The sequence below is a fragment of the Bos grunniens genome, chromosome 15, assembly GCF_055505025.1.
Source record: "Bos grunniens cultivar Pamir isolate PY7600 chromosome 15, Bosgru_T2T1.0, whole genome shotgun sequence".
Classification (NCBI taxonomy): Eukaryota; Metazoa; Chordata; class Mammalia; order Artiodactyla; family Bovidae; genus Bos; species Bos grunniens.
Genome location: NC_141179.1, coordinates 34983014 through 35009565, shown reverse-complemented (window position 1 = coordinate 35009565; position 26552 = coordinate 34983014). Strand labels below are relative to the sequence as shown.

The 26552-nt window shown below is 40.7% G+C and overlaps 2 protein-coding genes across 4 annotated transcripts in view; both read right to left on the bottom strand.

The window, feature by feature from the left end:
• Positions 1-7126, bottom strand: part of TPH1 (tryptophan hydroxylase 1) — a 32628-nt gene extending 25502 nt beyond the window's left edge. The window contains exon 1 of one of the 2 annotated variants that reach the window (XM_086339758.1): positions 7008-7126. The gene's annotated coding sequence lies outside the window, so the exon portion shown is untranslated. Of the gene's footprint in view, positions 1-424; positions 564-7007 lie in introns of those variants that run through there. The other variant, XM_086339756.1, reaches the window with a different exon arrangement.
• Positions 7127-20331: 13205 nt separating this feature from the next.
• SAAL1 (serum amyloid A like 1) overlaps positions 20332-26552 on the bottom strand; it is a 28051-nt gene continuing 21830 nt past the window's right edge. For both annotated transcript variants that reach the window (XR_015142016.1, XM_086339741.1), the window contains exon 12: positions 20332-25139. Coding sequence is in view for 1 of the 2 variants with exons in the window: in XM_086339741.1 (XP_086195867.1) it covers positions 25047-25139 (93 nt within the window). In the remaining variant the exon portion in view is untranslated. The remainder of the gene's footprint in view (positions 25140-26552) is intronic.

The following is a 26552-nucleotide window of genomic DNA, read 5'->3' as shown; positions in this document are numbered from 1 at the left end:
CTTGGGGGGCAGGGATCATATATGCTTTTATTCACCATTGTTAGTACCTAGCACAGTCTCACGGAGAAGGCAATGGCACTCCACTCCAGTACTCTTGCCTGGAAAATCCCATGGACAAAGGAGCCTGGTGGGCTGCAGTCCATGGGGTCGCTAAGAGTGGAACACAACTGAGCGACTTCACTTTCACTTTTCACTTTCATGCATTGGAGAAGGAAATGGCAACCCACTCCAGTGTTCTTGCCTGGAGAATCCCAGGGATGGGGGAGCCTGATGGGCTGCCATCTATGGGGTCACACAGAGTCGGACACGACTGAAGCGACTTAGCAGTAGCAGTAGCAGCACAGTCTCTGCACATAACAGGGACCGAATAGATGTCACAGAATGAATAAATAAATGAAAGACTGGTGACAGACATGGTCCCCACCTTCAGGAAACTATGAGTCTTAAATAGAAGAACAATGTGAAGGATAAGCACTGTAGCAGAGAACACAGATGGCAGTGATGGCAGTGGCTAGATTAATTTTTCCGCTATGTATTTAGAGGTGCTTCACTGAAGATGTGTTTGAATTCCTCTCCTAAAGAAAAAGAGAGGAAAGAGCCCATGAGGAGGTGAAAGATGACAGGTGACAGGTGAAAGACAACAGGAAGTGACCCAGTATTTCAGAGCACTGAGGGATCATGCAGGCACGGTAAGCGGTTCAGATCCTTCAAAAGGCTCTGTGCAGTTAATGCAGAGGAGTTTGGACTTGATCTTCTATGCCCATCCAGATACCCATCTCAGGTACCCATACAATGACCAGCCTGATGAAAGGCTAAATGAGAAAAGTTAGGACAAGGTAATTTTCCATTAAGCTAAATTCTTGGCTTTGAAATGCTTTCTATAGGCTGATGCAAAATAAGGGGCTTCATGAATTTCTGTCCTTCTGACCAGAGAACTTTGTAAGTTTTCTCTTTTGGCCATAATGACCTTTTTAAAACCCATACTGTGTAACATTTGGGGGCACCTTATAAGAAGTAACCCTAAGAGCCCTATCTGGCTTGATAGAGGTTATAAAGTACCAAATAAAGCTCAGGAATTTCCAACTGTATGGTCATAAACAATAGTCTGCTACTAAATTTGCCAATGGAGTACACTTTTCTGTTTCAGAATCCAGTCTTTGATACCTTTGAAATTTAGTTTTAAAAAATATTTATCAGGCAGATACTAAGTTGAAGGACTTCTACATATAAGTTCAGAGAGTATGAAGATAAAGAATTTCCCATGCCATGATGACAAGATTCCATCCATTTTTAACAACCCAAGAGATGGGTAAGGAAACTGATACTTGTCAAATGCCTATATATATCATGCACTAATATTGTCCCATATAATTCTCATAAAAATCTTGGTGGAGAAACATAGGAATTATATTCATTTTATAAATGAGAAAACTGAAGCTTAGAGAAACTAACCTGTCCATGGTAACACAGCTAGAAATGTAAGAACACATATTGAAAACTGCCTATGAAAATGTGAATGCTAACGTATGTATCTGCTTTCACAAGAATTACCCTAAAAGTGTGCAGAAACACAAAAAGTAGAGCAAAATTCCTAGGATCTAGTTGAAAGTTGATGTCTCAGATGAACTAGATATCTACCTTGGCATCTTCTCAACCACTATTTACACTGCAAAACAGTGAAGGAAATATCTAATCACTGGCCTAACATTTGTCAGTGTATGACCTTGGGCACACTACATAACTTTTCTAATACAGCAAAGTAACCAAACAGTTAATCAGAACTCACAGCATTCAAAACTCCCTTACACATTTTAAACACATAATGTGACTTGGTATTCTGGTGTTTTCCCCAGAGAAGAAACTAAGCTACTTCAGTTACCCAAAAATATAAAATTCAAAATTTAACAAATACTTATCAAATCATTGAGATTAAAATCAAAACTGCTTAGATATTTCTAATTGTGTCAATTTATTCTCTGCAACTCAGACAATCTCTGTGTCAAATGCTTTAAAACCAAATGGCCAGTTAAACTTAATGATAATATGGATTTTTTCTATGATTCAAATGATTACTAGTGGTAAAACAAATAAAATTTCAACCCAAGCACATTTACATGAATGAATTACTATAGTCAGTGTTAGGGCAGTAAAGATGAAAAAGACAAAGAAGACTATTTGCCTCAAAGGAATTCACAGATTTATTATGAGGGGGAGGAGGAGAGACAGACTTTCCAGCAAGGACAAATAGGCAGAAGAGAACAGTATACTGAGATCCGAGCTATGATATCTGAGAAGCACACCAAACCTCACCTACTTACCAACCCTGTGACCAATATCCCATGAGATTCTGAAGGTGTTGGAGATGGTTTGTGGCCCATCCCTAAGTCTCTGAGCAGAAAAGATTTATGGATGGGAAGCAAGACATCCAAAAAGGGATTTTCAGCTTCAAAGGAACTGACCATTTCTTAAGGTAAGCTTAATTATACACAGGAAATTCTGAATTGGTGGCTCTAGAGCTAAAAATTCAGGGATGGTCTCAGATTTGCATTCTTAGAGATGTGAAAACCTTTGGAAACAGTTCTTATGTGTCTAACCATCACTCAAAGACCATGCACTTTTTTTTTTTCTCACAGAGTATTGGTGACTTTGTCCTATAGTATACAACTGCCAACAATAAGAGAGATATAAAATGATAAAGCAGATTTCTGTAATAAATCCAACTACAAATCCATGTAGACAAGTTATAATTTCTATGTGCATTAATTTCCTTACATGCAAAGTTGGATGGAGGCTAATTAGCCCCAAGTTTGTGGCTATAAGAAGAAGCAGTATAATATATGAAACTCTTAGAACAGATGCTGACCTAAACTAGTTCAGTTCAGTGCAATTGCTCAGTCGTGTCCGACTCTTTGCGACCCCATGAATCGCAGCGAGCCAGGCCTCCCTGTCCATCACCAACTCCCGGAGTTCACTCAGACTCACGTCCATTGAGTCAGTGATGCCATCCAGCCATCTCATCCTCTGTCGTCCCCTTCTCCTCCTGCCCCCAATCCCTCCCAGCATCAGGGTCTTTTCCAATGAGTCAACTCTTCGCATGAGGTGGCCAAAGTACTGGAGTTTCAGCTTTAGCATCATTCCTTCTAAAGAAATCCCAGGGCTGATCTCCTTCAGAATGGACTGGTTGGATCTCCTTGCAGTCCAAAGGACTCTCAAGAGTCTTCTCCAACACCACAGTTCAAAAGCATTAATTCTTTGGTGCTCAGCCTTCTTCACAGTCCAACTCTCACATCCATACATGACCACAGGAAAAACCATAGCCTTGACTAGACGGACCTTAGTGGGCAAAGTAATGTCTCTGCTTTTGAATATGCTGTCTAGGTTGGTCATAACTTTCCCTCCAAGGAGTAAGCATCTTTTAATTTCATGGCTGCAGTCACCATCTGCAGTTGATTTTGGAGCCCAAAATAATAAAGTCTGACACTGTTTCCACTGTTTCCCCATCAATTTCCCATGAAGTGATGGGACCAGATGCCATGATCTTCGTTTTCTGAATGTTGAACTTTAAGCCAAATTTTTCACTCTCCACTCTCACTTTCATCAAGAGGCTTTTTAGTTCCTCTTCACTTTCTGCCATAAGGGTGGTGTCATCTGCATATCTGAGGTTACTGACGTTTCTCCCGGCAATCTTGATTCCAGCTTGTGCTTCTTCCAGTCCAGCGTTTCTCATGATGTACTCTGCATATAAGTTCAATAAGCATGGTGACAATATACAGCCTTAACGAACTCCTTTTCCTATTTGGAACCAGTCTGTTGTTCCATGTCCAGTTCTAACTGTTGCTTCCTGACCTGCATACAAATTTCTCAGGAGGCAGATCAGGTGGTCTGGTATTCCCATCTCTTTCAGAATTTTCCACAGGTGATTGTGATCCACACAGTCAAAGGCTTTGGCATAGTCAATAAAGCAGAAATAGATGTTTTTCTGGAACTCTCTTGCTTTTTCCATGATCCAGCGGATGTTGGCAATGTGATCTCTGTACTTAGTAAATATTAGCTCTAACAATGGGAAGTGCATCCCACATTTTCCAGTCTTTCAAAAAAAATGTTAAACATAACAAAATTGATACTCTAAACTTCCCTGGCTACAAACTTTTCTTTCCTTGGGAATTAAGCATTTCACAAGATAGTTATAAAGCTACTTCTTATCATAGAAAGCACATGGAAAAACTGGCATAAAATTTAAGTATTCTTTTGTCTTAAGGTGTTTTTCGGTTTTATTTGTTTATTTGCTATGAAACCCCTAAGTGTATTAAGTTCCAAATCTCAAGTGAATAATTTAGCAATTCTTTTGCAAACAAACAGATGAAGACTCCAAAGTACAATTTACTGGGTCAGTCTATATTTACTGAGTCCCCATTTTCCCTCATATTATCACCGTAACATGCTGAAGTAACAGCATTCTGAAAATATAAGTTATTTCCTGGTCTACCATTGTTTTTATAATATAAGCAAACTTTAACAACAAGCAAGGAACAGAAAACAGGAAAGAAAAATGATGTTTTTGCCAGTCAGTGGTAACACCAACAGAATTTCAGATCTCCTGATAGTTCATCCTTCAACAATCCCTCAGAGCTTAGAATGCAACTCTTCATATCAAACTGTATCAAGATTTTCTTTCACATTTCAAAACTGACCCTTAACCTCCTGTGGCAGGAGCCACTGTAAGAAGGTACTAATGGTCATAGCTAATCCATCATTTTGGGCTTCATAATTCTTTCTTTTCTCCCTGGTTCTGAAATGGATCTAGTGTTGCCTAATGCGTGGGGATAGAGGAAGGTGAAGGCTACATTAATTGAATATTTATGACAGGTAAGGCATTTTGTATACTGAGATTTGGAAATATTCCTATCCCTCTTGTTAAGTCAATATAAGAATGAAGTTTCTCAAAAGGGACCTCTGCTAAGAAACTAGAAGAAAAGAGTTCTCCCCACTCCCCAACTCCCACCCCAAAATCAACTTAAAAGCATAGGGCTTTGACCTTTATAAAATTTGGCCACAGCTGGGCCTGATAGAACTTATGAAGCATTTTTATTCTGTCTTTATTGTTCCTCCCAAACCCCTTTCAGAACCTCAACATTTTCCCCTTGTCACTTTTTTTCTTTCCCCCTTCAGGCTGCCTACCCCCTCTTACTCCTTCAGGGGCAAAGCCCACCATATTAGCCTAGTAAGATAAAAGCTTATGAGGTGTCCAATGAGTCACACTTGTTTGGACATGTGTCTCATGAAGAAGTGTATATTTTACTTTGAAAGCAACACTCTAATAAGCCAGTGCCAACTGGTACTTTCTGCTTTTCTGTGAGAGGCAGTGAGCCATTCTCCTATCACCTTTCCTGACCTGACTAAAGATACACTGGCATATAGGAACCTGCCATGTGAAATAATGGACACATACCAAGAAGGTGGTCTGAAGTCCAACATGCCCTTGGTATAGAAGAGGTCAGGGTGTTTACACTGACTGTTTTCTCCATTTAGTTTAACCAGTCGGAGAAGGCAATGGCACCCCACTCCAGTACTCTTGCCTGGAAAATCCCATGGACGGAGGAGCCTAGAAGGCTGCAGTCCATGGGGTCGCTGAGGGTCAGACACAACTGAGCGACTTCACTTTCACTTTTCACTTTCATGCATTGGAGAAGGAAATGGCAGCCCACTCCAGTGTTCTTGCCTTGAGAATCCCAGGGACGGGGGAGCCTGGTGGGCTGCCGTCTATGGGGTCGCACAGAGTTGGACACAACTGAAGCTACTTAACAGCAGCAGCAGCAGCAGTTTAATCAGTAACAGTGTAACTTAAATTTCTATGATCTAGGAAGCACAGAGCACTATTAAATAAGTATTTTGAAAGCATGGATGCTATTTGAAGACAGAATTAAAAGCTTCTGGAAAGACTGGTGTGAAAGAAGAGAACCCTCCAGAGAACCTTGATGTTCTTTTCTGAATGGAGGAAGGGGATGAGGATGAAAGTAAAGATGGAATAAAAAATAAAATATGAAAATGTGGAAAACATTATTTCAGGAAATAAAGGTACCAGCAAACAAAATGGTAATAGAAGATACATCACTGCCTGAAGATAATCTGACAATACATCTACAAATGAACTCCAGTGAACTTCATAGGTCACAGATTATAGCTTTACAGAACCATGTATAGTTACTTTAAGCTGTGCTCACTTCTACTTTTAAACCAAATAAGTGAATTCCATCCTTCTTTGAGAATTAATTGACAGGTGCAAACTTTCACTGGGTTCGAAAGTTCAACTCTAGTCTTTTTGCCCTAAGTCAATTAGAGCAGAGCATCAGTGGGGAGTTAATTTTAAACCTCTGTAAACCAAATGGCCAGAGGCAAGATTACTCTTACCTCGACTATTAACAGGATCTGAACTACTAGGTCCAATGCCTCTTTGTTAGCTGCAACCTCCTACTGGAGCTCTTAGTCCCGTGTTGGGGTGGAGGTGATAAGATGTGATGCTGAGAGGCTTTGCATCAGAGCCTCCCTTTTCTTTGGGAGCGTCTAAGGGAAGGTTCCCTTTGTAGGAGTAGAAGGAAAAAAAGAGATGTTGCCGTTTGACATGGAAGAGAAGGAAGAGCGCGTGTTTCTGCTAGCATAGAGGAATCATGCACGCTTGGGTTCAATTCAACCTCAGTTTCCTCATCTGTAAAATTAAAGACATGTCTGCTTCACAGGGTTTGATGGGGAGGTGAAATCAGATGACATGTAAAAAGCCTGTTTCTGGCACTCAGAAGGTCCTCAAAAATAGTATCTTTTCGCCCCAAAGAGAATAGGTGGAAGGGAGAAGAATGAGTGACCACAGGAGCACAACTTCGACTTCCCAGACCCAGCTCTCCACGAGCATTTACCTCCCGGAGGATGATCCTGCCTCTCCCCGAGCCAGCCCAAAGCCCCCAGATCCTCGACGGTGGTCCCTGATCCCGACGGGAAGGCACCAACCCACTCACCTCGAGGGCAGCTTAGCTGTGAGCTGGGTCCGCGCGCAGCCTCGCGCTGCCCGCTTCTTATAGAGGCGGGCGTCAGAGCCGGCCAATGGGCGCCCGAGACGACCGTGCAGTGACCAATGAGGAAAGGGTTCGCCTGCCGGGCGGGGGTTGGCGGGGCACCCAAGGAGCTGACCTCCTCTGGGTGCTGACGGTCCCTGCCAGCCTGCGCGGAGACTCGCACGCCTTAGCCTTTTAATTAAACTAATGTGAGGCCATCCTTAACTACAGAAGTCCGACCAATATTAAGCAATCGAGCTGGAAATTCCCTCCAAATCAAGATAACATCCGTTATTGACACATCGTAGGTTTGCACTGCTTTTCCTGATTGGCAACTGAAGCAGGAATCCGCCGCCCCACCCCCACCCCCACCCCACCTCCCAGAATATGTGCTTTTAGGTTAATAGTCCAGCCCAGCCTTATCGTTTTGGTGACTTCCCTTGTTCCTTAAAACAAGGCAATTGACCTTTTAAGAAGTGCTCAGTACCTTTCCAATTTAAAAAACTTCAAAGCTGCAAACAGGTGAGCACGCTGTATTAGCAGAAAATCGTACGTTAACAACATGGCACTAAGGTCAAAATTTTGGACTAAAGTACTTGTTGATTGAGCACTCAGTCCATAAGATCCTGTCCCAAAAGGCTATATATGTGCTTCTTTTTTTTTTTTTAACTGAAGTTTGTTGTATCTTTTACTCACAGTAAAATTCACCCTTTTGAGATGTACATTTCTGAGTTCTGACAGATATAGTTGTGTAACCACCAAAGGAAAAGAACACAGAACATTTTTCTCACCTCAAAAAAGCTCCCGTTTCACTTCTCCCCACTTACATCCAACCCCTGACAACCACTGATGTAATTTATGTCAGTCTAGTTTTTCCTTTTCTGGAATGTCATATAAATGGAATTATACTGGCATGTGTTTTTTGGCTCCTGGCACTTAACATGGTGTTTTTGAGTATCATCCATTTTGTTGCCTATCAGTAATTTGTTCCTTTTCATTGCTGAATATGGATATATTTTTAAAATGCAGGACATCTACTGCTTTCAAGTGCACTCTTCCTTTTATCTGCCTAATAATTCTATGAGATAAATATTATCCTCATTTTACAGATAAGGAAACTCAGGCTCAGAGAGGTTCTGTGACCCTTTTCTGGCACAGGCTGGTAAATAGAATCACAAATTAAACAAAAGTATTCTGACTTTAAATCTGGTGTTTTTACTACAATTTCATGAAAAACACTAGCCAGGTACAGACGTTTCAGAATCAAGCTGTGGTCAAAGACAGCTTTCCTAAAGTTGGGTCTATGGGAGAGCTTGAAACACCTCTGTTAAAGAAGAGGGATGGGGCCAAGTCATTCAAAGAACTCAGGAGAACAATTTGGGCACTAGCTCTATGTGAAAAATTTTGAGTAATTGATATAAATCTATTTAAGGTCACTTTGAAGGTCTGCGAGAAGCAGGGATAGTCTCTGGACCTCACTGAACGTACTCAGCTCCTACAATCCTGGGAGCTTGCATGCATTTGGGCTTTCCCACTTCTCTGACAGAATTCTAAGGGGATGCTGACTCTCCCCAGAACATCTCAAACATTGTGCTTGGAATTCCACCAAAGAAGAATTTTCACCGGAGCTAATGATACAATTTAAATTAAATTCATACACTCTGACAAGGCACAGAGAAAGAACTATCAGTTGGAGAAAAATTATATATATATATATATATTTGCCTAATTAGAAAAGCTTATAATTAATATGAAACTGATATCATAGAATGAGAAAATTACATTTCCATGGAAGTTATGGAAGAGGTAAATTAATCAAGACTTGAAGAAAAGAAGCTGTCTCAGTAAATGTATTCATTTTCCATGGTTGCTGGAACAATTTGCAACAAACTTAGTGGTTTAAAACAACACACATTTATTATCTTATAGTTCTGAAGGTCAGAAATCCAAAATGGGTTTCACTGATCTAAAATCAAGATGTCAACTGGCTTATGTTCCTTTTGGAGGCTCCAGAAGAAAATCTGTTCTCTTGCCTTTCCTGGCTTCTAGAGGTCCCCTGTGTTCCTCGGCAGTAATAAACCATAGTGGAAAGGAATATGAAAAAGAATATAACCGAATCACTTTACTATACACCAGAAAAAGACACATTGTAAATCAACTCTACTTCAATCAAAATAAATTAAGAAAAAAATTTTAAGAGACTTTCAGTTGCCTTTAATGCTACTCTCCAAGTTGAGGACAGAAGTGTCACCCCTGGATTCAGCAACAGGGAAGTCACTGGGATCCTCAACAAAAGCAACATCAGTGATGTATGGCACAGGGAATCCAGTTTCTATGTGAAGAGGTAAGATTAGGCTTCAGAAATAATGTCAGCTCCTTCAGGAGGTTTCTTGTAGAGAGGAGCATAAAAAATGTGGTAGAAACTGGAGGGGAATATGAGGTGAAGGAAAGGATTTTTTTTTTTTAAGTAGGAGATGATAGAGAAAGAATGATCCAGTAGGGCAGAAAAAATGGATGACTTAAGGAAGTGAGAAGATAACTGTAGGAGCTGAAGTCCACCCCACTGATCTTATTAGTTCTAATAGGTCAGTCAGGTGAGCCTCCTGATTTCCTAGGTATATAATCATATCCACTGAAAAGGCATCTGCAAAACATCTTAGTACTTTTCAGATAAGTGAAAAAAGATCATCCTAAGTGAGTAGAATGGTTTGGAGGCCATATAGAGCTAGGATATCTGGTTCGCTGACAAAGTTGTTTCTTGAATTGGGCAATGGAAACAGGAGTATTTGCCTTTTAATAATCAATGAAATTCAGTTTTCTGCCTTTATGTTTTGACAAGAAAAAGACTGATGAAAAACAAAAGTTATGAAAAATAACAATTTGACCCTTTCTAATATTTAAATCTTATACTTATTTGTTTTTCATCCTATTCTATTAGTCGGGCTGTCAGAGTAATTTTCAATAATAACATCCTGTTTTGTTCCAGACTTTAATGCAAATGTTTCTGTTTCAATAAAGAATCCTATCTGCTACAGGTATTATGTTAATGAAATTTTCTTTTATTTCAGATTATAAAGGAATTTTTCTTAGAAACAGATGTTACAAATTTTATCAAATTGTTGGCATTTACTGATTTGAGTTCTTTTTTTAGTCCATTAATGCAGTGAATTCACCCCACTCCAGTATTCTTGCCTGGAAAATCCCATGGACGGAGGAGCGTGGTAAGCTGCAGTCCATGGGGTCGTCAAGAGTCAGACACAACTGAACGACTTCACTTTCACTTTTCACTTTCATGCATTGGAGAAGGAAATGGCAACCCACTCCAGTGTTCTTGCCTGGAGAATCCCAGGGATGGGGGAGCCTGGTGGGCTGCCGTCTATGGGATCGCACAGAGTCGGACACGACTGAAGCGACTTAGCAGCAGCAATGCAGTGAATCACATGAGATTTCCTAATGTTAACTTATCCTTGCATTCATAGGATAAACTCACCTTGATCATGATGGTTTTATGTTTTTTTTAATATATATTTTGTGTGTTTGCTCAGTCATGTTCAACTCTCTGTAGCTCCATGGACTGTAGTCTGCTGGGCTCCTCTGTCCATGGAATTTTCCAGGCAAGAATACTAGAGTGGGTTGCCATTTCCTACTCCAGATCTTCCTGACCCAGGGATCAAACCTGTCTCTTGCATCTCCTACATTGGCACGCCGATTCTTTACCACTAGTGCCACCTGGGAAGCTCAAATGATATATGATTCATATATCTTTTAATACGGTGTTAAATTGTATTTGTTGGTATTTTGTTTAGAATTTTTGCATCCATATGAATAAATAAGACTGGTCTATAGTTTCTGGCTCAGTCAGTAAAGAATCTGCCTGCAATGCAGGAGACCCGGGTTTGATTCCCGGGTCAGGAAGATCCCCTGGAGAAGAAAATGGCAACCCACTCCAGTTGCCTGGGAAATCCCATGGACAGAAGAGCGTGGCAGGCAGTCCATGGGGTCACAAGAGTCAGACATGACTGAAGCGACTAAACGGTCACCACATAGTTCCTTTGTGTATGACTTTCTTATCCAGTTGTTGTCTCTGTAGAAATAATTCAGAAATTTTCCACCATTTTCTGTTGCCTTGAAGTAGAGATGGGGTAGTTCTTTTATTACCTTTTCAACGTCAATATTAGTCTTTTACAGTTTTCTGCCTCTTCCTGGGTTTAGTACTGAATCTTTTCCCCCCAATTTTTTTTAATTTCCTTGTGGTTATGTTCTGCTTTTCCTTCTAAATTTTTTTTTCTTTATTGCACCTGAGTCAGAGAATGTATCTGTATGATTTCTACTTAGAAAAATTTATTAGGATGTCTTTTGTGGCTCATCACATTATCTCTTATGGATGTTATATTAAATTTGAAAAGAATGTGAATTTTTCATTTGGGGGTATGTAATAATCAAGGCAGAGTAAGCAATCCTATAGTAATGAATTATCCTTTTATTATCATAACATAGTAAAGGTTTATTTCTCTCTCGCTCTAAGTGCAACATGTATTGGGTGACTCTCTGGGGAAGCTCCCCTCCATGTGGTTCTGTGTGGTTACTCAGGGATTCAAACAACTTCATCCTGTTGCTCTGCCATCTCAAGCCATGGCTGTCACCCAAAGGGAGAGTTTCCCAGTAGTATGCCAGTTTTTAAATGCTTTAAATGGCTGGATAGATCAAATTTTCTTTGGTCTCTTTCTTTTTTAAGTAGTGGTTCCACATTTTTTTCTTATTTCAGTAGTAATTATCTTTGAATGCTTAACATACTTAAATGCTAATGTTCATACATTAACACTTAACAATTGTAACAAACACCCCATCAGCTTTTACCAGTGATTATTTGATATTAACTAACAAACTTCCTGATTTCTTGGTTCATTGCCTGTAGAGGACACCACTGTTTTTACGCTTTGCATCTGTTTTCTCCTCTTCCACTAGCAGAACCCCAGCTTTCCTCTGGAGATCCATACCTCTCCTAGTCCCAGTCCATTTGCTTTGGGTAGATTTTATTCTACCTACCTTCCAGCCAGTTCTAGGGTAATCACATGACTCTAAACTGCTGATCAGAGAATTGTAAGCCTTTAGCCAGATTAATCAGTTCAGTGATGGTAACGTGATCTGATATGGGCCCATGCAAATCAGGCCTATGACTTATTCATAATTCAGAAAAAGATCCTCTTTCTTATCTTTTTAACCTTGGAGGATAAAAGCCTGGAGTTAATGAAAGTTAGCCAGTGGAGAAGGACACCAACATGAAGAAGAGACAACTGAAAGATGAAGAGAAATTAGGACTAATGACTTTGTTTGAATGTCTGGAACCAACCATACCCAAAGCTTGCCTCCCATTTTTTATTAAACCAAGGACTAAATTTACCATGAATTCATATTTTATTTTCTTGAAGTAAATCCTTGACTTTTTTTTTCCTAGAAAGACCTCAGTTCAGTTCAGTTCAGTTCAGTCCCTCAGTCGTGTCCAACTCTTTGCAACCCCATGAATCACAGCACACCAGTCCTCCCTGTCCATCACCAACTCCCAGAGTTCACTCAAACTCATGTCCATGGAGTCGGTGATGCCATCCAGCCATCTCATCCTCTGTCATCCCCTTCTCCTCCTGCCCCCAGTCCTTCCCAGCATCAGAGTCTTTTCCAATGAGTCAACTCTTCACATGAGGTGGCCAAAGTACTGGAGTTTCAGCTTTAGCATCATTCCTTCCAAAGAACACCCAGGGCTGATCTCTTTTAGAATGGACTGGTTGGATCTCCTTGCAGTCTGGTATTAATTATATTTCCAGAATACTCACACAAGGAAAAGTATTCCAATTCTGGAGACTTACTTACTGTCTTTGTCATTTCATGTGTCTCTTCGGGAAAAGAATAAGTAAAGCTCACAGAGCATTTCATACTATGGCAGTCCCATGTTTAGTATGATAGATATAGGAAAAGGAGAATTTTTAGGTAAAGAAATAGGCTTTATAGTCAGACAAATTTTGATTCAAATTCCAACTTACTATCTCTGTGATCATCAAAAATGTTCTTAACCTCTCTGAACTTTTCTTCATCCAGAAAACAAAGATGATATAATCTCCCTTGTGAAACTACTGTATTAATAAGACTATGTATGTAAATTCCCCAGTTCAGGTATCAGGTCCCAGCATACACTAAGCACTCAATAACTGCAAGTTTCCTTCTTTTTCCCTTTCTTTAAATCTCTTCAATATAAAGTAGAATATCACCAGAGACAGGAACATTTAAATACATGTCTTAATACAAATACTTTATTGAGTTGAAAAATAGCATTCACAGTCTGCACAATTATTTTTTAAAAGTTGCAGTCCCAAGATAACATACTTCTAAGATAGCCAAAGTCATGCTGAATTTTCAGTTTTGAGTTTTGATATATTAAATAATATATCACATCTGAGTGTATATTGTATGGAATGTATGGAGGGCTTTCTCTTTTTTGTGTAGTAAGACCTCAGATGTTAGAAGCCATATGGGGTTCTATCCATTTTCAAATGGAATTCATTTGATGATGCCAAGGGATGAGAGAGATCAGGCCACACATAATCTTTTGAGTCCTCAAGATCTAAATCTACTAAATCTCCCTCCAAAAACAGTAATCTTCACACCATGGTGTCTTCAGGGATCACGCATCTCTGGTAACACTCACATGGCTTTATGGGGCAGAGTTGTGTACTAGTCTGTTGAGACACAGCTTTAACGCAAGTTTTATTCCAGATCTGTTTCAATTCTCAATTCCACTTATAAAAATTACAACTGGAAACCCTGGTTATCATTTGAACATTCTGGCTTCAACACATTACTCCAAGAGATGCTGGCTTGGGGTCATTTCTAACACAGTGAACAAAGCAGTCCAAACAGTATTGGTCATGACAAAACCTTTTACTTGTTGTGCATTACAGCTTGCCTGAAGTCACACAGGGAACGACAGAAGAGGGCCAGAATCCAAGACCTCACTTAACCCAGAGAATTTCTCACCTCGATGTACCACCAAATTTAAAAAAAAAAAAAAAATTGACTAAGGAAGCCAAAGGACTTCTTTTTTTAGTTTCTTCAGATTTCTACACTTCTTTGGCTTTGGGCTCTGAGTCATATGGAAACCTCCTAGTCCATTGCTGAGAGGTAATTACGAATACCATCTGAAAGACCCAAGACAGTCCAAATCCAGGAAGCAAGATTTGCATGAAAGGCAATGCAAATGGTGCTCCCTTGAGTTGTGCAAAGCAGCATGCCTGCTCAAGTTAATAAATCAAAGTGTGAAAAAATGCCACTAACTACAAGGTCATGCTGGTTATTCAGACTTATAGGACGAAAGAGACTATCTTACAGCTTGAGAAACAACTGGAGACACGGGCCCCCCTGCCTGGGCATACTTGGTTCCCCCAACCCTGCCCCTGTCCTAACATTTGCTTTGTACTGTTTAAAGAGGCATCATCGCTCCTCTCATTCAACACAACTAGTCATTCCTCCTACAAGTCAAACAGCATTAGCTGGGGCTGCAGAAAGAAAAACCAGTACCATTTTTCTAATTAATGATCTCTGAAGCTTCTATGAAAGGGTATCACTGAGCCTACATCAGGAAAAACCGAGCAAACTTGATGATTAACGTCCCTTCTCCTTTGCTCTAACTGAGCTCAAGATAGTGTGACCAAGCTTTCCCATTATCAGGAAGATTCTGAAAGACTCTAAAAGCGACCACTTGGAAGAGTCAAGAGAGGAAGGTATACCATCCGGACAGACAAGGAATGCCCCCTTGGAGTTCCACAGGGTCAGAAAGGAGAGATGGGAAAATCTACCTAGCTGGCAATTATACCCTGGATCTCACCCCAGAAGAGGTTAGTTGGGGGCACATTTTCTTAAGTGCCAGATATTAGAAGACTATAGATGCTATTACAGAAGAATTTAATCCAAAAAGCCCCAGTCTTTCCCTACAGAGACAGAAGCAGCCATGCCCTTAATCTGCCTTTAGTCATCACTGGGGGCTCTGGCTTATGTGTTACATAATATTTTCCTCAGAGTGCAACAAAGACACTGATAATCAGATGCATCAATAACTTGAATGTGACCTGCTAAGTAGGTGTTTAATAACAGAAGGGGCCAAGAGGACTCACACCAAAGCATGACCAGGAAAAGGAAGCCTCAGAGAACCCCGAGCAGCCTGTACACTCTGTGGATGATATGGGTAAATACAGACCACATAGCCACGTGGCAAGTTCAGAGCCACTTCAAAACACCACTGAGAGCCTCTCATCAACGGCTGCACAGCAAAGTGCTCTACTGCTTCCTCTACAGGCTGTGGTCGTGCTCACCCTACTGAGGTCATGGAGGTGGCCTCCCAGGTGGGTACCTGGCCAAAAGCAAGGAAGAGGAAGTGCCGCACATGGCCCTGCTCTCTGCCAACTGGTCCACGTGTGCAGCAGACATGGTTATTGTTTGTCTCTGTAATGCAGTCATTGAGTGAATTCTGTAGAGCTTTAAATCAGCTTCATAAGCATCACCAGGCAACTCCTCCAGGAAAAGCAGCCGGGGATGGTGAGGTACAGACCTCCAGGCACACAGTAAAAAGACAAGTGTGTCTCTTGAAAAGGCCCTTGCACTGGAAATGCTATGACGTCATAAACTTTGTGCTGGTCGTGAAATCCAATCAATACAATGGTCCTGGAAGAGGCCCAAGCAAGTGAAGGGTCCTTAAACCAGTGGTCCCCAAACTTCATTGTACGTGAGAACCACTTGGGGGGGCTTTAAAAATCCTGATGCCCAGTTTGTACCCCATACAAATCAGAATGTCTAGAGGTGAGAGTTGGGCATCAGTAATCTTTTTTTAAAGATTTAAAGATTCCCCTAGGTGATTTCTAGGTGCATCAGTTTGGGAACCACTGATTTAAGTTCATTAGGAAAAGACAATGGCACCCCACTCCAGTACTCTTGCCTGGAAAATCCCATGGATGGAGGAGCCTGATGGGCTGCAGTCCATGGAGTCGCAAAGAATTGGACACAACTGAGCAACTTCACTTTCACTTTTCACTTTCATGCATTGGAGAAGGAAATGGCAACCCACTCCAGTGTTCTTGCCTGGAGAGTCCTAGGGACAGGGGAGCCTGGTGGGCTGCCGTCTATGGGGTCGCACAGAGTCGGACACGACTGAAGCAACTTAGCAGCAACAGCAGCAGCAGCTTCAGGTAAGCCTCCCTCTGGAAATGGAGCATAGTTTTTATTCACTTATTTAACATTTGTGGAGCAAATGTCACATCCCAAGCACTGTATCCCCAGCACTTAGCATTGTGACTTCATGTAGCTGGCAACTGCTAAATGCTTGTTGAATGAATAAATGAACTCTACTTAAGCAGTCTCTCTTGTTTCACATAGGAGACTGGTTGTGTATTAGATCTGGAATTCTCCAGTTTCTCTTTTCCTTTAGATAGGCCAGCTTTTAAAGGAACACAGGGTTTCACCCCATGATAAAGATCCTTCATGGCTCCGCCATACATATTAGGTGGTCCCTACAGATTCTAGATACAAAAGATGTCAGTCAGCAAGCCTCCTGAAATGTAATGAAATATCTTTTTCATCTATTGTCTTCCTCTGTTTTCTTGGAAATGAATCTACGCAGAGAAACACTGAGTATATCTGACTGCAGAAATTCCAAAAGGAATCTGTAAGGATTCTCACTTATCTGCTAAAACTTTGGCAACTCCTTCTCCTCTCTTTCTTCATGTTGCTGCTAAGTCGCTTCAGTCGTGTCTGACTCTGTACAACCCCATAGACGGTAGCCCACCAGGCTCCCCGGTCCCTGGGATTCTCCAGGCAAGAACACTGGAGTAGGTTGCCATTTCCTTTGCATGAAAGGGAAAAGTGAAAGTGAAGCTGCTCAGTCCCGACCAACTCCTAGCGACCCCATGGACCGCAGCCTACCAGGCTCCTCCGTCCATGGGATTTTCCAGGCAAGAGTACTGGAGTGGGTTGCCATTGCCTTCTCCGTTACAGGGTCTCAAAATTCAATTCACACTGGTACTCTGATAGGGAAAGAAAAAGTAACAGCTTCATTTTGTTACCATAATAAAGCTGATATTTCTCTGAATCTCCATCTGTTAGTAGCAGGAAAATTTAAAAACCAAAGATCCAATTCCAATGAAATTCACTCTGGTCCAATAATTTAAAGAGGTCCTTCAAGACTGCAATCTTTAATTAGAAAGAAATAAAAAAGGCTGGCGTCTCACGCAGCTGCCTCCTAAGATGCTGTCCAGGCACACAGAGGAGGGGTGTAGCCAAGATGTCACGGTAGATGTGAAGATCGTCCTTTTCTACTTGGACCTCTTGGCTTCCAGGGTGCTTGTTGCTTCACCCTCACTTGAGGTAGTGTCCTAGTTTCTGTAAATTCAGCATTTTATCTTGTTGGGTTTGCGTCAGGCTCCACAGTGCTCCCTGAGTGACTAGCCTCATCTCAGCTCCCACTGGCAACAAACCCGTGAGTCTCCTACATACACATCATTGCTTCAACCTCCTGGATCAAGGCCTCGTCCTCTCCAGCCTCTGCTGTGGCATCACCATGTCCTGCTACAGCAGGGCTGCTGGCATATTTGCTAGCTCTCAGAGCCTCCCTCTGCAGGAGGGATGGAGTCAAGCCCCGGGCTGGAGATGCTTTCCTTATGTGGTCCCATGAGAACGGGGGCAAGTATGTATCTGATGTCCTTAACTGTGATGGCGGATGGGCAACAGTGGAAGGGAGCTTGCTGTTAGGCCTGCATTTAACTGCAGGGAGCTCTCTACCCACAAAGAGACCTATTTATCTCTTAGAGTTATGTAAGCCTCAAGAGAGCCCCAATCTCTGACTAGCATGTAACTTTGAGAAGTAAGTCGTTTCAGATGGACTCTGATTTTTGGAGACAGAATAAACGCCTGTTAACTTTGTTTTCTTCCTGTACTGAATGGTCAACTTCTTAACCCCACTGAGCATTGTGCTAAACACCTGGCAAGTTCAACACATGACAACTTTCATAAAACGGCATGCACCAATGAGAAGTGTTTATTCACAACTCAGTTTCTCTCTTCCTGGTTCAGTGAACTCCAACAAAGCACTTACTGATCATATATTGGAAGTTTATCCCTGGTTTGAGATGTGACAGAGAGACCTGTGTTCTATGAACATCCATGTTCTCCCACAGAAGGCTAAATCCTCTGCTACTGAAACACTTCAAGGCTCAACAGCAACGTTAACAGAAATCAATACTAGCATATAGGGTGAGAGAACTGGTCCAAAGTGATGAAAGTAAAAGTGTGAGTCACTCAGTCGTATCCAATTCTTTGAGACTCCATGGATTGTAGCCCGCCAGGCTCCTCTGTCCATGGATTTCCCAGGTAAGAATACTGGAGTGGGTTACCATTTTCTTCTCCAGGAGATCGTCTCAACCCAGGGACTGAACCCAGGTCTCCTTCATTGCAGGCGGATTCTTTGCCATCTGAGCTACCAGGGACAAAGCAATGGTACAGCCTAAAAGAACTGAGCTCAAATTTCAGAGCAGAAAAGGATAGATTTTAACCAAAGTATTTCCCAAACTCAGGATGTGGCAAATAAATTCATGGCAGCACCTCTGCGGTAGAAGTAGACACAGATAAAAATCACCAGACCAACCCAATTCATTTGATGACAATCACATAAGCTACAAAACCCGCTTTCTGCTCCCTTTGCATTTATTTCCAGGAGCAGATGCATATGGCTTCACAGATAACCTTCCACGTGTATCTTGGGTCCAATGCCCAGTGATTCTGTTCTGTTTGGAATTATTTAGGCTTTTGGGCATTATACTCTCTTCCTGTACCTACCTCTTCCTCACTGTCCAATTGCTTTGTTCTGGTTCTCTATATCCAAAATTGCAAAAAAATAAATACCAGCTCCAGCTGACAACAAACCCTTGAATCTGTCTCATCACTTTTACAGGTTTCGAGGAGAGGCAAGAGAGGAAGAATTTTTTTTTTCCTTTTCAATTAATTTCCATTTCTTTCAAGTCTGAGTAAACTCTGAGCACAGAGCAACCAGGATGATATGATTATAGAAACTACTAATCTCTCCATCAAAGGAGAGCCAAGTCATGGTTACGGAGCAGCTGGCACGTTCCTCCAAAGGGCTTCTGCAGCATGATCCTCCTGGTTTCCTTTGGGCTGTAAGTGCTGTGGCGACTTCCTAAAAGATAAAATAATCTTTGAGTTGCCTTGTGAGTTGTTCTGGAAAAATGTGAGTTGTTCTGGAAATCTGTGTGTCTTTTCAGCAACAGTCCTAAATAGCCAACCCACATTAAAACATGTTCAAATAGAAATGAAAGATAAAAATCTACTAAGATTTCACATTACTCAAGACTGATCTGAAAATGTGAAATTTGGATCTTTAAAGATCATTTGGGTATCACTTTATGGGGGCAACAAGCAAAGGGGTACATTTGGAGCAAGAAATCTCCAAATTGCTTTAAATATTGAATACTACAATCACAAAAATTAAAGTAACTTTTAGTCAGGACACAAAAGACAGTTACCTGGTCTGCCCAAACATCAAAAAAAAAAAAATTAAAGAATTCAGTTTGAGGACTTTGTTCAGGGTCCACAACATGGACAGATTTTTTTTCCTACCACTGGTGACAGAATGAAGACTTCTCTGTGGTTAAAGCGAAGTTAAAGGACGTAAGTTTGTCCAGGTGACTGCTAGCTGACTGACCACCATGTCTGTTCCTGGTTAACACCAGCTGCATTTTGAAGAAAGCACACTCATAGGTTTACAAATGCCACCAGCCTTCCCAGACGCAGGTCCTAGGAGAGTTAACTTCCAAAGATGCCAATGTCTTCAAATGGTATAGGGTCAGAAAGAGCCATTCAAAACAAAATTACATGATCCTACACTGACTGAGTGACTTATAATAAAGCCATATGTCTCTCTATATATATTCTTGAACTGTGGACTATGATAAATATACATTCCCCACTAACCCACACACCTTGCTTTTAAAACATACACTCCTTTGTGGAAGCAAGCCCAAACTTCAGGAAGTCAAGCTCCTCCAGAATACAGAAAGCCTCCTTGTCCTTTCTTCCACTATCTCATTGGAGTCTGCATGCACAACGGGCCTGACCAAGCAGGAAATTGTCAGTTCTGTGAAGGGACTGTTCCCCAAAACGTTTCAATTTTTCATGTAATCATATAAACCCTGAATGGTAAGCGGGAAAACCCATAAAATTATAAACAGATCCCATGATGTCAAAGGAAAAGAAAGAGTTTAATAAGCAGGCTTCTTTTATTACAATAGACTTGACGTCATTATTTATTATTTCCAATACTAAAACACAAAGACACTTGCCACATTATGGACCAGGATGAAAAGGACATGTGGACTTTCCTGAGTATTTTAATATCCTCTTATTGACAATAGATAGAAGAACTGAACAAGGACTGGAAACAGGAAATGATTTTAGTGATTTCATTACAGTAATAGAGAAAAGCATTTCCAATGGCAGAGATTGGCAGATGGTCTCCTAAGCCTCCCACTTCTAAACAGCCTGCAGGTCACCAAGCCCAATATTGATACAAGCTCAGTATGTAATTAACTAGGTGTCCTAGTGAGCAGAAATGTTTTTATAAATACATGCTGTAGCCTTAGCAGTGGAACACGGAACCTGGTGTTTAAAAGTTAATTTAAAATCATTTCACAAGGAAACCTATTTAGAGGCAGCAAGAGGCACATAGTTAAGACTGCCGCTAAAGAGCTCTTGATGTTCTAGTACAAATCATATTTGCAGTGAAGTTTCAAATATGGTATATTTCACTTAATATAGTCCTAGTGAAAAATAAATGTGGTTGCAGAATTTTCAGATATTTAAGACTTTTCAAATCTCATTCAAGAAAACATAAAGGGCTTTGCAATATATTTTGAAATCATGAAGCATGACATCTCCAGCTTTGGGTTTGTTTTTTTGTTTTTTTGGCCCAAAACTGCTTTGGCTATTAGGTATCTTTTATGCTTCCACACAAACTTTAGGGTTTTTTTTCTATTTCTGTAAAAAAATTAGGATTTTGATAGGTGCTACAATGAGCCTGAAGATTATGTTGGATAGTATGGCCAATTTAACAATATTAATTCTTACAATTCATGATCATGGATATCTTTTCATTTGTGTCTGCCTTAATTTCTTCTGTCTGTGTTTTATAATTTTTTAGTGTGTAAGCCTCTCACCACCTTTTTGATGCTACCATAAGTGGGACTGTTTTAAGAACAGACATATAGACCAAAGAAATAGAACAGAGCCCAGAAAGAAACCCATACACACACAACCAATCTTTGACAAAGGTGGCAAGAATATACAGTGGGGGAAGGACAGTCTCTTCAATAAGTAATGCTGGGGAAAACTGGATGTTCATGCGTGTAAGAATGAAAATGTACCTCTCTTACATCATACATAAAAATTAACTCAAAATGGATAAAAACATAAATGTAAAACTTGGACTGTAAAAACTCTTGAGAAGAAAACATGGAGAGAAGTTTCTTGATAATAGTCTTTGCAATCATTTCTTGGATATGATACCAAGAGCACAGCCAAAAACAGACAAATGGGCCTACATCAAACTATTCTGCATAGCAAAGGAAACTATTCTGCATAGCAAAGAAAGCAATCAACAAAATGAAAAGGCAGCCTATGGAATGGGAAAAAATATTTCCAAGCCATATATCTGATAAAGAGTTAATATTCAAATATAATGGAAAATCTGTAACTCACTAACAAAAAAGCTTCACAAACAACCTGATTAAAAATTTGGCCAAGGAACTGAATAGACATATGAATAGACCAATGAAGATGTGAATGGCTGACACGTATATGAAAAAGTGCTCAACACCACTGATCACCAGGGAAACACAAATCAAAACCAAAATGAGATTATCACTTCACACCAGTTAGGTGGCTATTATCTACATAGACAAGTGTTGGTAACGAAAGAGAAGTGTTACTGAGCATGTGGAGAAAAAGGAACGCTTGTACACTGTTGGTAGCAATGTAAACTGAGAGTGACATCTCAATAATATCGCAGCAAGGTGATCAGGGTTAGTATGCTCCAGATCAGCCTTATCCTGACAAAGATGGAAAAAAATCATTATTTTAGGAAAAAAGAGTTGGGGGAGGGGATGAATTAACCGTTCTCTTAGCTAAGTTACTTACACTTCCGCAATCTCACTTCTGGGTATCTAACCAAAGGAACTGAAAGCAGGGTCTCGAAGAGAGACCTTCACTCTCGTGTTCACTGCAGCACTCTTCACAAAGCCAAGACCCAGAAGCGACCTAAATGCCCACTGACAGGGGAAGAGGACATGGCATATACACACAGGGGAATACTATTCAGCCTTTAAAAAGACTAGTGTATTTAGACTGCTTATATTAATTAATGTTCAATTGGCTGAAGCAAAATGACTTGGCCAAGCTCAAAATCAAATGGCAGGGAAATACACTCCAGTCACCAAGAAGCCATGGCAAGAGAGGTGAAGAACTGAGAACAATGATCTGTTCTCCTCCAGGCTGAGTGACCTCTTCTGTTCCTCTATTGCAGGCCAATTTCTTCCCGTTACTCTACAGAAGACTCTAGAATGTGAGCTCCACTTGGCCAGATTCATGTCTCTTTGTCCACTACAAAATTTCCAGTATGCATATCCTGTCTGTTTAGTTGGCTGCTGTCTTCCTAATACTTAGAACAACACCTGATACATAGTAGACAATAAATATGACTGGCTGCCCCAAATAGGGTCTTCAGCCTTGCAAGTTACATGATTTTCAGAGTCCAGCACTCCTGAACCTGCTTCTGCAGAAAGCACCATTTTAAAATATCACTGTAATTGATACAAGCGTTAATTTTTAGTAAATTCTTCAAACTGTGTACCATTAAAAAAAAAGAAGTTTTAACATTGCTCACTTAAAAAAAAACTATTTGTTATAATTTACAGATTTAGGAAGTTTTCAAACATATCGAAGTACTATGAAAATATGCACCACTTCATAATGTTACAATAGCAAGAAGCATCAATAAGGCAGGTTCAAGGCAGAAATGGAAGTAGAAAATAACCTGGACATCCCGAGCCTCCCCCTGATGTATCCTTTTTCTCCCTCTGTAACCTGGCCACTCTGAATGGCACTCTTTTGTTCAGACACCCAAGGTTCCTGTGCTCCCCCTTTTAAAATGTGCCCTCAGGAAAAGAGAATGTGAATTTACACACTGACGTTAAACATGACAGTAACTTGGAGTATTACTCTAATAGGCTTATTTGCATCTTTAACCTTAAACTTTAAGAGATAACAGAAGTAGAATTTTTAGCACTGGCTAGCAGGTAGGAGTGATTACATAGGTGCCTTTGAAATCTCACGTTAAAGTCATATTCCACTTGGCGGACAGGTCACCACCAAAGACATACAAATATACATAAAGCAAACCTACCAACTAGAGTTTAATCGATAAGATTTTAATTTCATAGTTCAATTCTTTTTGGCAGGGTACTTTCAACACTAAAATTACCCCCAAACTGGAAATTATGTATCTCTTACAAACAGCACAGGAAAACCCTGTGTTTTATCAGCAAAAATCATTCAAGGAAAGGATACAAAAGGCAAGACTAATGCTTTAAAGATTAAAAATTTAAAAGATTCTACAATAGACTGAGAAGAAGGTATACCAGAAGAGAGGCTTAAACAGCTGGCTTTTTCATTCATAACTGCTATTTTCTGAAAATCTACTAAAAGTCCACTTTCAGTAACTGAAACAATACAAACTGGGTACTTCCTATAAGTGTACCTGGTTGATTCCCAGAATACGTCTCATTAGGAAGCACTATACTGAATGATACAGTGTGAGAGGAAAATCACATACAACAGTCTGTAAACAACCAGAAGTTATGAAACTTCCTCAGTCTTAACTTTAAAAATCTGAGGTCACTCAAGAAAATCATTTTCTGAAATTAAACCAGAGAATTCTGCTAATGTGCTTTCATCAGAATGTTAGCATTTTCATCTTCATACGTAAAACACTGGAAAAAAACTGAACTGTAACAAAGCTAAACTAGTAGTTGCTTTTGATTGTTACTAACAACCTAGCATGGAATCAATACAATTAAAATGGACAGAAAGGTTTGCATATTGTGGCAAACACCATGAACTGGGTATACTCAAAAGCCATTCCTATCTCCCTTCTCTCTTGCCTTTCTCTCCTGGAGAGGCCAGAAAGAAAAAAAGTACTTGATTTCAAATACCTGCAATTAGGGACAGACATAAGACATGGTTCTGGCCAGGGAGGGCTATCTTTTCCAAATAAAAAGTAAAGTTTTGTTAAGAGAAAGCCCCTTGGCCTCTTTCTCTTTTTTCTTCCATGAATGTGGAAGAAAGGACCAGAGATATTATAGTCCCTTTAACCAAAAGACAACAATAATGAACACAAAGGTCTACCCGGCAGATCACGTAGAGATAAAGGGAGTCAGGGTCCCTGAGCCACCTTATCAGGGCTGGACTGCACACCTCTGGACTTCTTATTGCATAAAATACATACAAGCTAACAGATTAAGCTACTGTAGTAGGGTTTTCTACTAGTGCAGCTGAATGCACTTGCAGTAGATATGAATACAAAATTCTGAGTAAAAATCAAATTGAGTTATGAAGAAAATCCTCAGTGACCCCTCAAATATTCTAAAAAGGACCTCTATGATAATTTTGTTTTCTTTACCTGAAGACAAATACTATACAACCAACACACACACACCAAAAAAAAGGAGGGGAGGGAGATGATGTTTGATGGTAGTGAAAATATTTCAGTGCCAAACAAAAATGAGATAAGGCTGGAGGAGAAGGGCATGAGTATAATACCAAACAATTATGGTGTAATATTTCCTATTTGTCAATTTCAACAGTCAGCGAGTCCATTTCTTGGGCAGAGGATTCTAATAGTTTTTAAGTCTGAATCTTCAAACTTGGGAAGCCTTCCTCCAGGTTACCAGCAAGAGTCTTATCAACTTCACGGAGGATTTTGAGAAAGTCTTCCACCTGTGAGTTAAACAAAAGAAATCAAATAAAAATAAGTACAGGAAAAGATACCTTAAAAACATACTGACTATTGTCTATAAAAACGCTCTACCTATGTTTTCTAAACAGTCCAGTGGAAAAGAAATGTTAACAGATCAGATGACAAGAACAGTACTTCCTGGATAGTCCTCTGAAACACCAAGGCAATGCCTAGCCCTTATCATTTTGTTTACTTTTATTCATCTTTGGTTGTGCTGGGACTTTGTTGCTGTGTGAGGGCTTTCTCCAGCTGCGGCGAGCAGGGGTCTCTCACTGCAGTGGCTTCTCTTGTTGTGGAGCATGTTGGCTCTTTGCGCGCAGGCTCGGCAGCTGCGGCATGTGGTTCTAGGGCGTTCAGGCTCAGCAGTTATGGCTCACGGGCTCTAGAGGACAGGCTCCGTAGCTGCAGCACATGGCTCAGTTGCTCTGAGGCATATGGAATCTTCCCAGACTAGGGTTCGAACCCATGTCCCCTGCATTGTCAGGTGGATTCTTATCCAACTGGTCCACAAGGGAAGTCCCCTCGTTTATTTTTAAACTAATATTTCTCCTCCTACTGATTGCCCTTGAGGGTCCATTACCAGAGTTATATTATCATCCTCCTTTCTGACCCACTCCCTCACTCCCACATTCCACATTCCATTTTTCTAAAAAAAAATTATTTTGAAATTGCCTCTAATGGTAGCAAATCCAATGTAATTTGAATATGCAGATGACACCACCCTTATGGCAGAAAGTGAAGAGGAACTAAAAAGCCTCTTGATGAAAGTCAAAGTGGAGAGTGAAAAACTTGGCTTAAAGCTCAACATTCAGAAAACGAAGATCACGGCATCCGGTCCCATCACTTCATGGGAAATAGATGGGGAAACAGTGGAAACAGTGTCAGACTTTATTTTTCTGGGCTCCAAAATCACTGCAGATGGTGAGTGTAGCCATGAAATTAGAAGACGCTTACTCCTTGGAAGGAAAGTTATGACCAACCTAGATAGCATACTGAAAAGCAGAGACATTACTTTGCCAACAAAGGTCCGTCTAGTCAAGGCTATGGTTTTTCCTGTGGTCATGTATGGATGTGAGAGTTGGACTGTGAAGAAGGCTGAGGGCCGAAGAATTGATGCTTTTGAAGTGTGGTGTTGGAGAAGACTCTTGAGAGTCCCTTGGACTGCAAGGAGATCCAACCAGTCCATTCTGAAGGAGATCAGCCCTGGGATTTCTTTGGAAGGAATGATGCTGAAGCTGAAACTCCAGTACTTTGGCCACCTCATGCGAAGGGTTGACTCATTGGAAAAGACTCTGATGCTGGGAGGGATTGGGGGCAAGAGGAGAAGGGGACGACAGAGGATGAGATGGCTGGATGGCATCACCGACTCGATGGACGTGAGTCTGAGTGAACTC